We start from the raw sequence: 14,442 nt of genomic DNA, 5'->3' as shown, positions 1-14,442 counted from the left end.
AGACTCTTTCAGCTCCTTGACATTCCCAGGTGGTACCTGAGATTTGGGCCCTGTACCAATTAGTGTGTTAAGTCACATAGCTTTTCATTCCTTTTTTTTTGGCTGCACCATGTGGGATGTGGGATCTTAGCTCTCCAGTTAAGGACTGAACTTGTGCCCCACACATTGGAAGTGCAGAGTCTTAACCACTGGACCATCAGGGAAGACCCCAAGTCATATAGCTTTGAGGGAGCATTATACTAACTACTGTGGAAAGCATCCTGGCAGTACATATCAAGAGATATTAAAATATGCTTACTTTTTGATTATCTCAGGAATCTTTCTAAGGAAATAATTCACAACAAGAAAAAAAATAAGCTATAGACATAAAGGTCTTTATTAAAGCCTTCTCATAGTACTCAAGAATAGGAATAGCCTGTGTACCAGTAGGATTGTGACTGAACACATTAAAGTATGAAATTTCAGTGGAGTATTGGGTAGTTGTTAAAAATTATGATTGCAAAAACTGTGCAGTAAAAGCAAAATTTGATATTGTTAAATGAAGAAGGCCAAACCCCAAGTTTATGTTTCTGTAATTAAAACAGAAATGAATATTTTTTTCAGGAATGAATTTTTTAAAAATTTAATGTGCATGGTAAGTGCAACAATGTGTGCATATGGACCAAGACTAGAAAGCAATAGATGAAAATAAAAATTTCTTCTGTTGGGTGGTCAAATTAAAAATGGACTTAAAAAAATTTTTTTGCGGTGGTATTCTATTGTTCTGACTGTTTACAAAGGTGATGGAGAGATGAAAACCAATACATCTTGTTCCGGAATCTGGAGAAATTTTAATCCCATATATTTGTTCCCTTGGTTCATAGAAGCCAGTCCAGAGAAGTTTTCAGTGTTCCAGACTATTTCCTTTCTATTTCTAATACGCTCTTGTTCATTAAACTAGTATTTGAACTGTGTTGCCAGGCACTAATCTGAATGCTGGCAAACCAGGCACGTTCAGAAAGTAATAACAGCTTCAGGCAAGATGAAGCAATGTGATGAATCTGCAAGAGAATGGAGGGCTCATGGGAGGGTGCCTGCTTTTATCTGAGGAGGACACTCTGGAAGGGAGTGGGCAGCCCAGGCATGTGGGAAGGAGGTGTGTAAGAGCTGAGAGTAGACACTGAAACTTAAAATATTTTATGCGCTGGAAAGGTCCAGAAGGTTTTGAGCAGAGTTGCGGCAGGATCTGATTGCCCTTTTCCTTGTTGTTTGTTTTGTTGATGGGGATGTAAACCTATGGTGAGGCATAATTGCTACAATCAGATAGATCCCTTTTAAGTGTCTAGTTGGATGAGTGCTGACAAATGCCTGCAGCTGCTATCCTAATCAAGATCTAGAACGTTCCCATCAATCCAGAAAGTTTTCTCATGCTCTTTTGTAGTCACTCTCCCCGCTGCAGCCAGTTTCCTTTCTGTCGCTATAATTTAGTTTAATCTATTCTAGAACTTCATATTACAGAACTTTGTGGTGTGTACTCTTCATATGGTTGACTCCTCTCTGAATACTGTTTTTCACTCATCTGTATTATTGCATGTAATGTGGTCGTTTTTCATTGTTGAGTAATATTCTATCACATGGATATACCATGGTTTGTTTAACCATTCACCTGTTGATGGATATTTGGATTGTTTTCACATTTTGTTTATTATAATAATGCTACTAGGCACATTGAAATGCAAATTTTTGTGTGGATGTAGATTTCTCTTGGATAAATACTAAGGAATGGATTTGTTGGATTGTAGAGGTAGTGTATGTTTAGCTTGGTAAGAAGCTTCCAAATTCTTTTCCAAAGTGGTTGTGCCATTTTATACTTTTACTAGCAATGTATGATGATTTACTTTTTAAAGAACTCATGCTGCAGCGTAGACCCAGGTGTATAACATGCGTGAATTAAAAACAACATTTCACATTTGAGGTAGGAAAATACTTTCAAAATATAGCTACCATGTTCCAACCCATAATCACTGATGCTTGGTTGAGGACAGTGGTCATGGGTGATGTAATCTGGCTGCCCTAGTTCTCTTTCCCACCTGACTTTGATTGAAAGATTTGATTCATTGCAATTTGCTCATTTACCTCTTTGTTTTCTGGATCTTATACTAAGGCCAGTGAATGATATTCATTTTTATCATGAACAGTTTCCATCTAAAAGGATTTTCTCGATTCATGCATATATAGTTGAGTCATGAATATTAGCTATGTTAGTAGTTTCTGAAAAATAAAGATAAATCATTTCTTAGGACCAATTCATGATTTGTGTTTTCTCTTGTTTTTCTGTCTAAAGGGATGATTCAGACAAACATAGCTTCCAAGACCCAAAAGAGTGTCATTAGAAGGCCGGTGTTTGTGTCTTACTCGGATGTGGAGCAGGCGAAACGCAGACAAGAGTGAGTTGCTGGCACACATTTCGATGCTCGAGTCATTCATGAATCTGGACCCTGTTTTCTGAAATGTTCATGCTCACATAACACTGCAATTTCCTTTTGCTTTAGCCATGAGTAAGGTACTGACTAAGTAGTACAGTATGACTAAAAGCATTCTAGAGTAGGAAGTTTGTCTTTTCCTCAGATTCACGGGGGACTTTGAGCAGACCTCTTACTCTGGGCTCAGTTTCTTCAGCTGAGAATGGCTGGCTGTGCCTAGGAAAGAATCAAATGCACAGTTACTGGGTTTTTGTTCTGTTCTGGGTTCTTCTGAGTATCTCTAGTTTTGTGGAATGGATTTACAGGGGGTGGGAGGTTGAGGGAGAAATGGAGAGAAAAAAGGGATTGTAGCAGCTGCCTGGTAAAACCTTTGAGGAAAGATAAAGTTGATGAAAATGGATTTTTTAAAGGAAATTTTTTTGTAAGGGATTCAGTGTGACAGCTCTGTCTGCTCATGAAATCCAGTCAAAACTACATTGCTGGGACTTCTCTGGTGGTCCAGTGGCTAAGACTTCATGCTCCCACCGCAGGGACCTCGGTTTGATCCCTGGTCCGGGGACTAGATCCCACATGCCACAGCTAAAGATCCTGCATGCCGCGACTATTTGGTGCAGCCAAATAAATAAATGTAAAATAAAATGAACTGAGAAAACTGTTTGTGGGTGGTTGTGGAAAGAAGTAGCTTGAATCCAATACTTTGGCCACCTGATGTGAAGAACTGACTCATTGGAAAAGACCAAGATGCTGGGAAAGATTGGAGGCAAGAGAAGGGTATGACAGAGGATGAGAAGGTTGATGGCATCACCGACTCCATGGATGTGAGTTTGAGCAAACTTCGGGAGTTGGTGATGGACAGGGCAGCCTGGCGTGCTGCAGTCCGTGGGGTCACAAAGAGTCAGACACGACTGATTGAACTGAACTGAGCTTAAATCCTGCTATCACAAACTCAGAGGAGACACACAGCTTTAGGATAGAATAAAGGCTGTGAGTGCTACTCTGAACAATCTGAAGAGAAGTGAACGATAGCATTTTTGGTGAGCACCTTACAACATATTACTTGAATCTGTTTTGCACTATACTAGTATAGTATGAAAATCAGAGCTTAACATTTAAACTGGAGCCAGCTTCTTTCATTCCAAAAGAATTTTCATTTTATGAAAGGAGATTTTTAAAGAGTTTTTTTCCTTAAAGCATTTTAAAAAATGTAATTTTCTCATAATGGAAAATATCAAACTTAAAGAAAATTATGTGATAAACCCCTATGTACATGTTAGGGGTTCTCTATTTGAGGGTGGAGAACCCTCAAATGTATGGTTACTCTGAAATACAGTTCATACAGGAAAGGCAGGATTCTTTTCCCTATACCACCAAAGTATTTAAATATTATCAAATATTTATCATTTGACAAAGAAGCTGTAAGACAAACTTACTTTTTTTAAATATTATTTTTTGGCTATGCCTCAAGGAATATGGGATCTTAGTTCTCCCACCAGGGATCAAACCCATGTCCCGCTTGTATTGGAAGCATGGATTCCTAACCATTGGACCACCAGGGAAGTCCCCTAGCCTTACTTAATGCTAACACATTAGGACTTAGAAAATTTCCAGAGGAACCTCAGCTTAGTTGAAGTTAAGCACAGAAAATCACTTGGGTGTATCAAACAGGGAGCCAGATGAATTTCTTTCTCTCTCTTGTTTTTAGCCAGCAGCAGGGGCAGACCTCGTTAGAACCTTTCATCAAGATATATCTTCCCAAACCGGACACGAGCGTCTCATCCTCGAATGGCTTTGAGGTACTTGCTTTTTACTTTGTAGTGGGTGAATTGTTTAAAGATGGAACAAAGTACTTTGCTACAAATGTGTGTAGTTGAATGAATGAATGAGTGAAGGAGTGAATGAATCACTTCTGCAAAACTCTTGAAACAAGATTCAAAGGCTAATATCCAAATGGTGACTGTGTCATGTGCCACTTTCCCAAAGGAGAAGGGCACCTCATTGTTTCCAGAGTTCTGGCACACACGATCTCCTGGGGACAGCTGCTCATGACAAACTTGTAAAATAGATATTTGCTTCTCTACCTTACAGATGAGCAAACTGGAACTCACAGTAAGAGCAACTTGTCCATTAATCGGAGTTAAAAAGCAGGTTTCTATGGGACTCACAGTGGGCCTCAGCTCATCACCTTATCTGGTTGGGGTGACTCTCTTTTTTAAAAATTTTATTTAGTTATTTATTTTTGGCTGTACTGGGTCTTTGTTGTTAGTTTTCTCTAGTTGTGGCAAGCAGGGGCTAATCTCTAGTTGTGGTACACAAGCTTCTCATTGCAGTGGCCTTCTCTTGTTGCAGAACATGGGCTCTAGGGCATGCAGGCTTCAGTAGCTGCAGCACACGAGTTCAGTGCTTGTGGTGCCTGGCCTTAGTTGCCCTGCAGCATGTGGAATCTTCCTGGACCAGGGATTGAACCCATGTCCCCTGCACTGGCAGGCGGATTGTTAACCACAGGATCACCAGGGAAGCCCCGGGGCAAGATTTTTCCTGGATCATTTAGCCACATTAGAGGCTAGCTTTGGGTGCAGGCAACTCTGCTTGGGCTCCTTGGGTGCCTCCATTGCCTCTGCCCCTGCACTGGCTTTAAGCAAAGAACTCACCAGGTCACTGGACTGAATCACACACCTTGGGGGGTGGGGCGGGGAGGTGTGTGTGCTCCGTTTGCCTTCAGGCTAATAATGCTCTGTTAGCCTTGAACAGATGGGCTCCGGGCCATCTAGTTCATCACTGGAATGAACTATCAGATGTGGAAACCCTAAGCCAGCTTATCCTACCTGCTGTCAGAGGCCTGGCAAGGATACTCCATGGCATAGATGGCCACACATATGGACATGCGCTGTGCTAAGTCGCTTCAGTCGGGTCTGACTCTTTGCGACCCTATGGACTATAGCCCTCCAGTCTCCTCTGTCCATGGGATTCTTTGGGCAAGAATACTAGAGTGGGTTGCCATGCCTTCCTCCAGGGGATCTTTCTGACCCAGGGATCGAACTCCCAGTCTCTTGGATCTCCTGCCTTGGCAGGCAGGTTCTTTACCACTAGCGCCACCTGGGAAGCCCACATAGGGACATGAAGGGAAAGTGAAAGTTGCTCAGTCGCGTCCGACTTTTTCGACCCCATGGACTATACAGTCCATGGAATTCTCCAGGCCAGAATACTGGAGTGGGGAGCTGCTCCCTTCCCCAGGGGATCTTCCCAACCCAGGGATCGAACCCAGATCTCCCGCATTGCAGGCGAATTCTTCACCAGTTGAGCCACAAGGGAAGCCCCATCATGCCTTAAATGTTTCCTGCTTCACATTTACATATTTTTTAATTTCTTTCAGTTGCTTGAAATTCCTAACAATTCTCCAGAATATGCTGAAGTAAGTGATCGTTTTAAAGCTTCCATGAAAAATTTCAAGATTGAAAAGATAAAGAAGGTCCAGAACCCACAGCTCTTGAAGGCTTTTGAAAGGTGGGTGGCCACCTTATCGGGCTTTCCTTGACATAAAGTTTGAAAGGATTAGTGAAGACCTATCTTTGAAGATTTATATTCACTTTTTTATTTTAGTGGTCAACAGTTTCTTCAATCTCTAGTTGTGTTTTTGTAGTGTAAGCTCAAACTTCTCTCTTTCAGTTTTAGCTTTACAATTAAATGCCTTTCATGTGTCTATCATTTAAAAGTTTCGATATATTTATTTTTTTATAGCTGTTGCCTTAATGTTAGTAGCTCCATTCTGAAAGCTGGTGGAATACAATTTTAAGATAATTAGACTTTAGTTGGGATTTATGTTATTAATTGGAGTGGGTGAGGAATATTCTCTGTGTTAAGTCTCACGTTTTCCATATTAGCAAGAAAAAGGAGATGAAGATAGATGAACAAATCCTATTTTGTGCAACAAGACGCAGCAACGTGGCATCTATCTGTAAGAATAATTTTGACCGGCTCTTACATGGAAGTCATGACATCAAATATGGAAAAGGTTTGTATGGAATAGAGAAGCTGAACAAATAGAGCTAACATTCGGCTCTACTATACACGCTCCTATTATGAGGTACATGTAGTTATTTTGTATTAATCAGCACCTCCAGGCTTTTGCATTCCTGGAGAAAAAATAAGCTCATGTTAATCTGAAATTTCCAAATTAGTGTGGGAAATCACTGTGGGACTTGATTCCTGCACTTTAGCCCTGCTTCCTTCCTGTCTTCTGTGTTTTATGGGAAGGGTGGGGTGTGGAGACCAGAGCATCTCATATATCTTGCAGAGTCTTCCCTTTTGTTGATGACTTTGTCTACCATCGATACTCAGTTCTGGCCATGGCTCTTCCTGACCTATGTCCATCCCTTCTCTTGTGACTGATGGATTCTAATCAAAGATGGAGATGAGGTCTTTTCCCATCACAGGCCATGCTGGTCACACCAAATCTTTGCAGCTCTTTCTTTTTGTTCCTAAATTCCTTCATGCAACTCAAAATCCAGAAACCCAACCAAACAAAAACCAAAGAATCACTCACCTTAAGGCAACAAGTAATAGTTTATCAATATCAATTAACTTTTGCACAATATCAGATTTTGCAATATAGACTCCTTTCTTTCAAAGGGCAGAAAAACATTTGCTGTTGTTCAGTTGCTAAGTCATGTCCGATTCTTCGCAACCCCATGGACCGAAGCACGTCTGGCTCCTCTGTCCTCCACTATCTTCTGAAATCTGCTCACACTCATGTCTATTGAGTCGGTGATGTCATCTAACCATCTCATCCTCTGTTGCCCCCTTCTTCCACCCTCAGTATTTCTCAGCATCAGGGCCTTTTCCAATGAGTCGGATCTTCGCATCAGGTGGCCAAAGTATTAGAGCTTCAGCTTCAGCATCAGTCCTTTCAACGAATATTCAGGGTTAGTTTCCTTTAGAATTGATTGGTTTGATCTCCTTGCAGTCCAAAGGACTCTCAAGAGTTTTCTACAGCACCACAATTGGAAAGCATCAATTCTTCAATGCTCAGTCTTTTTTGTGGTCCAACTCTCACATCTATACATGACTACTGGAAAAACCATAGTTTTGATTATATGGACCTTTGTCAGCAAAGTGCTATCTGTGCTTTTTAGTGTGCTTTCTAGGTTTGTTATAGCTTTTCTTCCAAGGAGCAAGCGTCTTTTAATTTAATGGCTGCAGTCACCATCCACAGTGATTTTGGAGCCCAAGAAAATAAAATCTGTCACTGTTTCTTTTTCCCCATCTATTTGCCATGAAGTGATGGGACCAGATGCCATGATTTTAGTTTTTTGAATGTTGAGTTTTAAGCCAGTTTTTCCACTCTCCTCTTTCACCCTTGTCAAGAGGCCATTTTGTTCCCTTGGCAATAATAAAAATAAAAATAGCAAATTTTAATTTGTCAGGAAATGGTTGTTGCTCCGGTGAGTGTGGAGATATCAGTGATTATCAGAGGTTGTCTTGTAGTTGAGGACCATAGATTGTCTGACCAGCTCTGCCAGGGTCAACTGTTGGCTCACATCACATCTCTCATCTCTCCCTTTTCCTTTCCCCAGGGCCTTCTCACAGTAGTAAATGATGTTTCTTCCTTAAAATGTACACAATATAAAATGGCCTCTGTTGGAGTATCTTTGGTTTATTAGTTACAACTCAACTTGCTTGCACGAACTGGACCACTGTGATATCAACAGTCGGTCATTCTATCCAGTGGCTCAACACTGTACCTGTGAATTCCGCAGAGTTGCAAATGTTTCTGTTAATTCAGTCAGGTTATACACTGTATTCAAGTGTACTTGCATAATAAACAATGTTCTAAGTACAAAGGAAAGTTATTAGTATCAGTAAGGTATTGCTGACATATACTTGGTCAATGCCTGTCATCTGATTATGTGTAAATAATCTTATAAATGACATACCTTCTTTTATAATAATTCTTAACCTTTTTCTTCTGATTATTTCTAGGAAACTACTTCACAAAAGATGCCATTGGTTCCCATAAATATTGCCCGTTTGATTCCAAAAACATCGCTATGTTTGTAGCCCGAGTCCTGGTTGGAAATTTCATCGAAGGCCATATGAGTTACCAGAGTCCCCCTCCGCAGTATGACAGCTGTGTGGATACAAGATTGAATCCCTCTGTTTTTGTCATCTTTCAGAAAGATCAGATTTACCCAGAATATGTGATTGAATATACCGAACCAGACAAACCCTGCGTGATTAGTTAGAAATCATGGCTACAGCGTCATAAAGGATGCCATAACCATTCTGTTCACTTACAGAACCCGATCTCCCAGAAAGATAATAGTTAAACTTACGTTTTCTCTCCTATAAATGCCCTGGATTAGTGGTTCCCAAACTTTGCTGCACATTTGAATCATCTGGGAAGCGCTAAAAAACTCCACTGTCCAGGGGACTTCCCTGGTGATCCAGTGGTTAAGACTCCACACTCCCCATGTAGGGGGCACGGGTTCAATCCCTGAACTAAGATCTGGCATGCTGCACAGTGCATGCAGCCTTAAAAAAATATTCCGCTGTCCAGATCATACACCACTCCAACTAAATCACTTTTTGGGGGTTGACAGCCAAGAAGAGGATTGAAATGTGTCATAAGTTTGGGAATCACTCATTACCTTAGATGTAACTGGTAAAGCCTCAGTTCTAAAACTTCTGTTAATTGCAGCAAACTTTCTCCCCCAACTACTCTTAGTTGATTGCATGATTTGGTTTTGTTTTGATTAAACTGAAAGAAAATTTATTTGGGATATTTAAGTGAAATCTAAAAATTCCTATTGAAATAAGGACATAAGACCGTGCAGCCTTGGAAAGTTGTGGAAAGCTGGGGGAAAATACATAGGAATATAGTTGTGGGGGGTAGAAATGTAAGGGCAAGTTAAATGCTAGCAAGACATAACTGCAGTACTGTACCTTATCTCTGTGGTGAAACTGATTTGAGGGCATGCATTTCTTTATCTCTACGTTTATTTAGGGTACTCCATCCAAGTTGACGGTTTCTGAAATGCAGTAAAAACAGCTGCTAAGTATGGCTCAGAGTGCAGCAACCAACTGGAATTAACTGCTCATTTGGGCAAAGTAGACAAGTATATTCTAAATAATATGATTACAGAGAAGGCTTTTTTTTCAGGTCAGACATACATGAAGTGCTGATATTTGGGTGGACCGAGTTGCAGTAACCAGATTCACACAATCACGACTGATAAATCCGAGCGCTGTTGTAGTCGTTCGCTGTGTTAGTTGAGGCTCACCAAGCAATTGGGGCCATTCTACTGAAGGATAGGCCCCCTAAGAAGGTGAGGTTAGTTTCCTAGGGAGACAGAATCAGAATGAAGGGAACAGAGCCGCAAACAAGCCTCGTGCCTGTGAGGGGCTTCTTTTTCTAAATATAACAGATTGTGTGGAATTGTAGCACAATCAATTTTTAGAGCAGCTGAGGTGCCTGGACCAAGAGTTCCTTTCTTATTATGAATGAGGGTTTTCCTTCCAATTTTCAACATTCCATACCAGTCGCCAACATTTCATGTTATAATTACTTCCAGCAGATATGTTATAAAAATTAATTAGCATTAGAGTTGATTTTCTATTAGGTTTTAGATCGGTGCAAAGATCTCTACAACTCTGACTTAAAAGGGCTCCAACAGGGACTTACTTCCCTGGCAGTCCAAAGGTTTATGCTTCAAGCTTCCACTGCAGGGGGCACGGGTTCAAACCCTGGTCAGGGAACCAAGATCCCATATGCCACGTGGCCTGGCCAAAAGGAGTTTAAAAACCTAAAAAAAAGGAAATCTACAGATTGTCGAAATGGAGAAAATTAGGAAGTACTATATTCTTGCAGGCGAGCTGTAGGTCATACAAGAATGTCTAGTGAGACATTCTACATTCGTATAGGGTACAGAGTAATTCCTTATGGTGAGCAGTTGTCCAGTGTACTGCAATATAGTCAGCATACTTGGCTCTCACATACTAAATGCCAGTAGCGCCATCCCCCCCACCCCCATTATGATGGCAACCACAAACCTTATCAGATCTATTCACCATTTTCAGAGCAAATAATTTGTATGATAACATCCCCTTTGCTGTCCTGAGATGATTCAAATACTACAACCTACATGATTTTTTTTCTTAAGAAATCAATTTATTCCCCTAACTACTATAATGGAGAAACAGAAGGCAAGAAGTTTGTAATAATGATGAAATGAATATCAATATGTAAATGCTCCAATATGACCACGCTATACGACATCATGAAATAGGTATTTACTTCGCTGATAATGAATAGGTTTGGATTTAAGAGTCGATCGGAGGCTACTTCCTATAAAGAAGTACTGGAAAGACTAGAAGTATAGGTGACATCAGAATGAAAACCAGTATTAGGGTAAGTCATAACAGACCATATACCTTTTCTGTATGTAGTTAGGGGAAGAACGAAATTATCTTAATTGTAATAAGTTTAGCAGGACAAGACAAATGACAGGTTGTCTAAGAGGAAAAAAAGAATTATATCCTCTCAGGCGAGCTGTAGGTCCTACATAAGTGTCTAGTAGGACCTTAGAAAGTCGTATAGAGTACCGAATAAGTCTTCTTTGTATGGGACTAACCCATACACCATAGGGGCATCTCTTATCCCTAGCCGCATGCACTCAATGCCAGTAAAAGTCCGCAATTATAACAAAACCAACAACCCGTCAATTTCCAAAAGACCACAGTGAGACTCACTCAGTTAATATCTAGCATCTTTAGATTAGCTTACTAGCCTCCATAAGGAGTCCTCCTATAGATTAAATTGGATGCTTGCCTCTCAAATCCCTGGTTTTTAAAACACTTTGCATCTTGCTTTGATCATTTTTAGCACCTGTCTGACTTAAAGTTGTCCGCTTTTCGCATTAGAGTGTAAGCTCCATGAGAGCCGAGTCAACCTATCCTGTTCACTGTGCCACACTGCATACCCAGCTGAGTGCTTGATACACTGGATAAATTTTGTTGAATAAAGTTCAACTTCTTATAATTCAGTATCTGAGTTGTATTTCTTCTTGTTCTCCTCCGCGCTCCATTTGAAATTCTAATACGAGGAAATAAATATTAATTTTGGCTCCACTGCTTGTATTTGCTCTATTTCCAGGTATCTCCTAAAAGATAATCACCTGCGGACACCTGTTTTTTCAATGGGAGGAGGTAAAGGATGTGAGTTGCCCCTTCCAGCTTTATCATTCCTGGACTCAGTGACCAAGGAGCTTTTAGCACACTGCCAGGGGAAGACTGCATGGCGGTGATGGAGAAGCCCGCCGTGGGTTGGTACATCTTCTGTTGAGGGGAGAGGGAGACAGTGGAAACTGCTGACACCCCTTAGGAGTGGGAATAGGGCCAGTGGGAGGCAGCTAAAAATGTAAATGATCAGCAGAGTTGTCCAATTAGTAATGCCTTCAAAAGTCCGTCTCCATTCTTTTTTTTTTTTTTAGGAAGGAGTATTTTTATTTCTTTTTGGTGGCACTGGGTCTTTGTTACTGCATGTGTGCCTTCTCTAGTTGCAGAAAGCGTGGGTGTCTCATCATGCTGGCTTGTTTCGGAGCACGGGCTCTAGGCTCATAGGCTTGGTTGCTCCAGGGCATGTGTAATCTTCCTGGACCAGGGATCGAACCCATGTGCCCTGCATTGGCAGGCAGTTTCTAGGGCTTCCCAGGTGGCGCTAGTGGTAAAGAACCTGCCTGCCAATGCAGGAGACAAAAGAGACATGGTTCGATCCCTGATTTGGGAAGACCCCCTGGAGAAGGAAATGGCAACCCACTCCAGTAGTCTTGCCTGGAGAATCCCATGGACAGAGGAGCCTGGCGGGCTGCAGTCTGAGGGGTCACAAAGAGTCAGGCACGACTGAAGTGACTTAGCACTAGCACTTCTTAACTGCCAGAAAGTCCCACCCATTTGTTTTTAATCACAAAGCTTTGGATGGAGACAGAAAACATCTATATGGCAGCATGTGCTGCTCAGTTGTGTATGACTCTTTGTGACCCCATGGACTGGAGCCTGCCAGGCTTCTCTATCCAAGGGATTTCTCCAGCCTAGAATACTGGAGTGGGTTGCAACTTCCTCCTCCAGGGGATCTTCCCAACTCAGGGATTGAACTCGTGTCTTCTACACTGGCAGGCTGATTCTTTACCACTGAGCCACCTGGGAAATATGGTAGCATAGATATGATTAAAGTGAAGGTAAAGCTGCCATTTGATTTGGACCTCAATGGAAATAAAATAATATATAGCCAACCCATCGCTGTCAAAGTGCCCACACTCAAATATATAGAAGTGACAGCAGACCAAGCAAATGTTTTGAGTTTTTCCATTTAGTCATATGTTCTATTTGTTTATTTGTCATAGCAGGCTCTCAGTTTTTCAGAAATGTTTGATGTTGCTACTCCCCAAAGTTCGATCCTCCCACCTCTGCTTTTCTTTATTTGTGCTGAGTGAGCTTATCAACTGTCAAAGCTCCAATTTCCTTATACTCTGATGACACTCAAATCAATATTCTCTTCAATCCTTCTTAAGCTCTTGACCTGTAAATTCAACTGCCCACTGAGCATCTTCCCATGGACCATCCACTGCAAACTCAACACAGTAAATATTGAGATAATAATCCCTCAGCTGTTTCTCTTCTGTTTTTTTCTTATTTCTGTCTTGGTTTTCTAGAAATCCATTCTTTGTTACGGCCAGAGATCTTTCCAAAACATCTATCCCACATTAGAAGTGTTCAGGAAAATGACAGATACTTTTGTTAATTATGAAAATAATGTTAGGATTATGTATGGAAATCTACCATTTTTAAAAGTCATGCCTAATGAAGTATTTAGGATTGAAGTATCTAGAAATATCTACAAATTGAAACTTACAAATTCTCAGCCAATACAATCAGGCACATAAAATAGGACAAAGTGTTAAGATTTTGTAACTCAAGGAAATTGATATATATGGGTGCTTATTTCACTATCTTCTAATTTCCTGCTTGAAAAATTGTCTACTACTAATTAAAAAATAATAATAAAAAACACCTATCCTGGGACTTCCCTGGTGGTATAGAGGTTAAGAATCTGCCTGCCAGTGGAGGGGACAATGGTTGGATCCCTGATCCAGGAAGATTCCACATGCCAAGAAGCAACTAAGCCCGTATGCCACAACTCCTGAGCCTGTGTGCTGCAATGATTGAAGCCTGTGCTCCGCAACAAGAGACGCCACTGCAGTGAGAAGTTTGTGCACTGCAACGAAGAGGAGCCCCTGCTAGCTACAACTAGAAAAAGCCCTCGAGTGGCAATGAAGACCCAGCACAGCCAAATAAGTATTAAATCAAATAACATTTACATGTAATATTATATATAATAATTTTACAATATAATATTAAATAATCATAAAAAACACTTATCCTACAATATAGCCAAGCATTGTTTTTTTTTTTTTTAAGATTTATTCATTTACTTATTTTTGGCTGTGCTGGGTCTTCATTGCTGTGTGAAGGCTTTCTTCAGTTGCAGTGCGCAGGCTTCTCATTGCAGTGGTTTCTCGTTTCAGAGCACAAGCTCTAGGTGCATGGGCTTCAGTAGTTGCCACACGTGGGCTCAGTAGTTGTGGCACATGGCTTAGTTGGTCCTTGGCACAAGGGATCTTCCTGGACCAGGGAGAGAACCGGTGTCCCCAGCATTGGCAGGTGGATTCTTTACCACTGAGCCACCAGGGAAGCCCCTAGCCAGGCACTGTTTTTAAGTGCTGCGGATACAGCAAGGAACAAGACACACAAAATTCCTACTTTCACAAGCTTGAATTCTACAAATATATAAATAAATAAGAAGAAAAACATGAGCGATAAGTTCCATCCAGAAACCAGAGTGCTACTTTAGAGTGGGAGGTTAGGAAAGGCCTTACTGAAGAGAAGACATTTAAGCTCAGTGTTGAATGACAAAAAGAAGACTTCTAGA

The 14,442-nt window shown here is 41.0% G+C and overlaps 1 protein-coding gene and 1 long non-coding RNA gene across 4 annotated transcripts in view; one reads left to right on the top strand and one right to left on the bottom strand.

The window, feature by feature from the left end:
* Positions 1 to 11,500, top strand: part of ZC3HAV1 (zinc finger CCCH-type containing, antiviral 1) — a 47,580-nt gene extending 36,080 nt beyond the window's left edge. For 2 of the 3 annotated variants that reach the window (XM_081533121.1, XM_081533122.1), the window contains exons 9-13: positions 2,324 to 2,426; positions 4,165 to 4,255; positions 5,833 to 5,963; positions 6,341 to 6,471; positions 8,439 to 11,500. In XM_081533121.1, coding sequence (XP_081389247.1) covers positions 2,324 to 2,426; positions 4,165 to 4,255; positions 5,833 to 5,963; positions 6,341 to 6,471; positions 8,439 to 8,701 — 719 coding nt within the window. In that variant the 3' untranslated portion in view covers positions 8,702 to 11,500. Of the gene's footprint in view, positions 1 to 2,323; positions 2,427 to 4,164; positions 4,256 to 5,832; positions 5,964 to 6,340; positions 6,476 to 8,438 lie in introns of all 3 variants that reach the window. The other variant, XM_081533123.1, reaches the window with a different exon arrangement.
* LOC145523221 (uncharacterized) lies at positions 354 to 8,586 on the bottom strand. Its single transcript, XR_014066431.1, has 2 exons — positions 8,393 to 8,586; positions 354 to 2,678 (listed from the first exon to the last, which is right to left on the bottom strand). It is a non-coding gene; the product is annotated as an uncharacterized LOC145523221 (long non-coding RNA).
* Positions 11,501 to 14,442: the final 2,942 nt, after the last annotated feature.

The sequence above is a fragment of the Giraffa tippelskirchi genome, chromosome 10 (genome assembly GCF_054371585.1).
Source record: "Giraffa tippelskirchi isolate mGirTip1 chromosome 10, T2T-mGirTip1v1.2.pri, whole genome shotgun sequence".
Classification (NCBI taxonomy): domain Eukaryota; kingdom Metazoa; phylum Chordata; class Mammalia; order Artiodactyla; family Giraffidae; genus Giraffa; species Giraffa tippelskirchi.
Note: the sequence above shows the minus strand (reverse complement) of the source record. Positions and strands in the feature narration are given on the sequence as shown.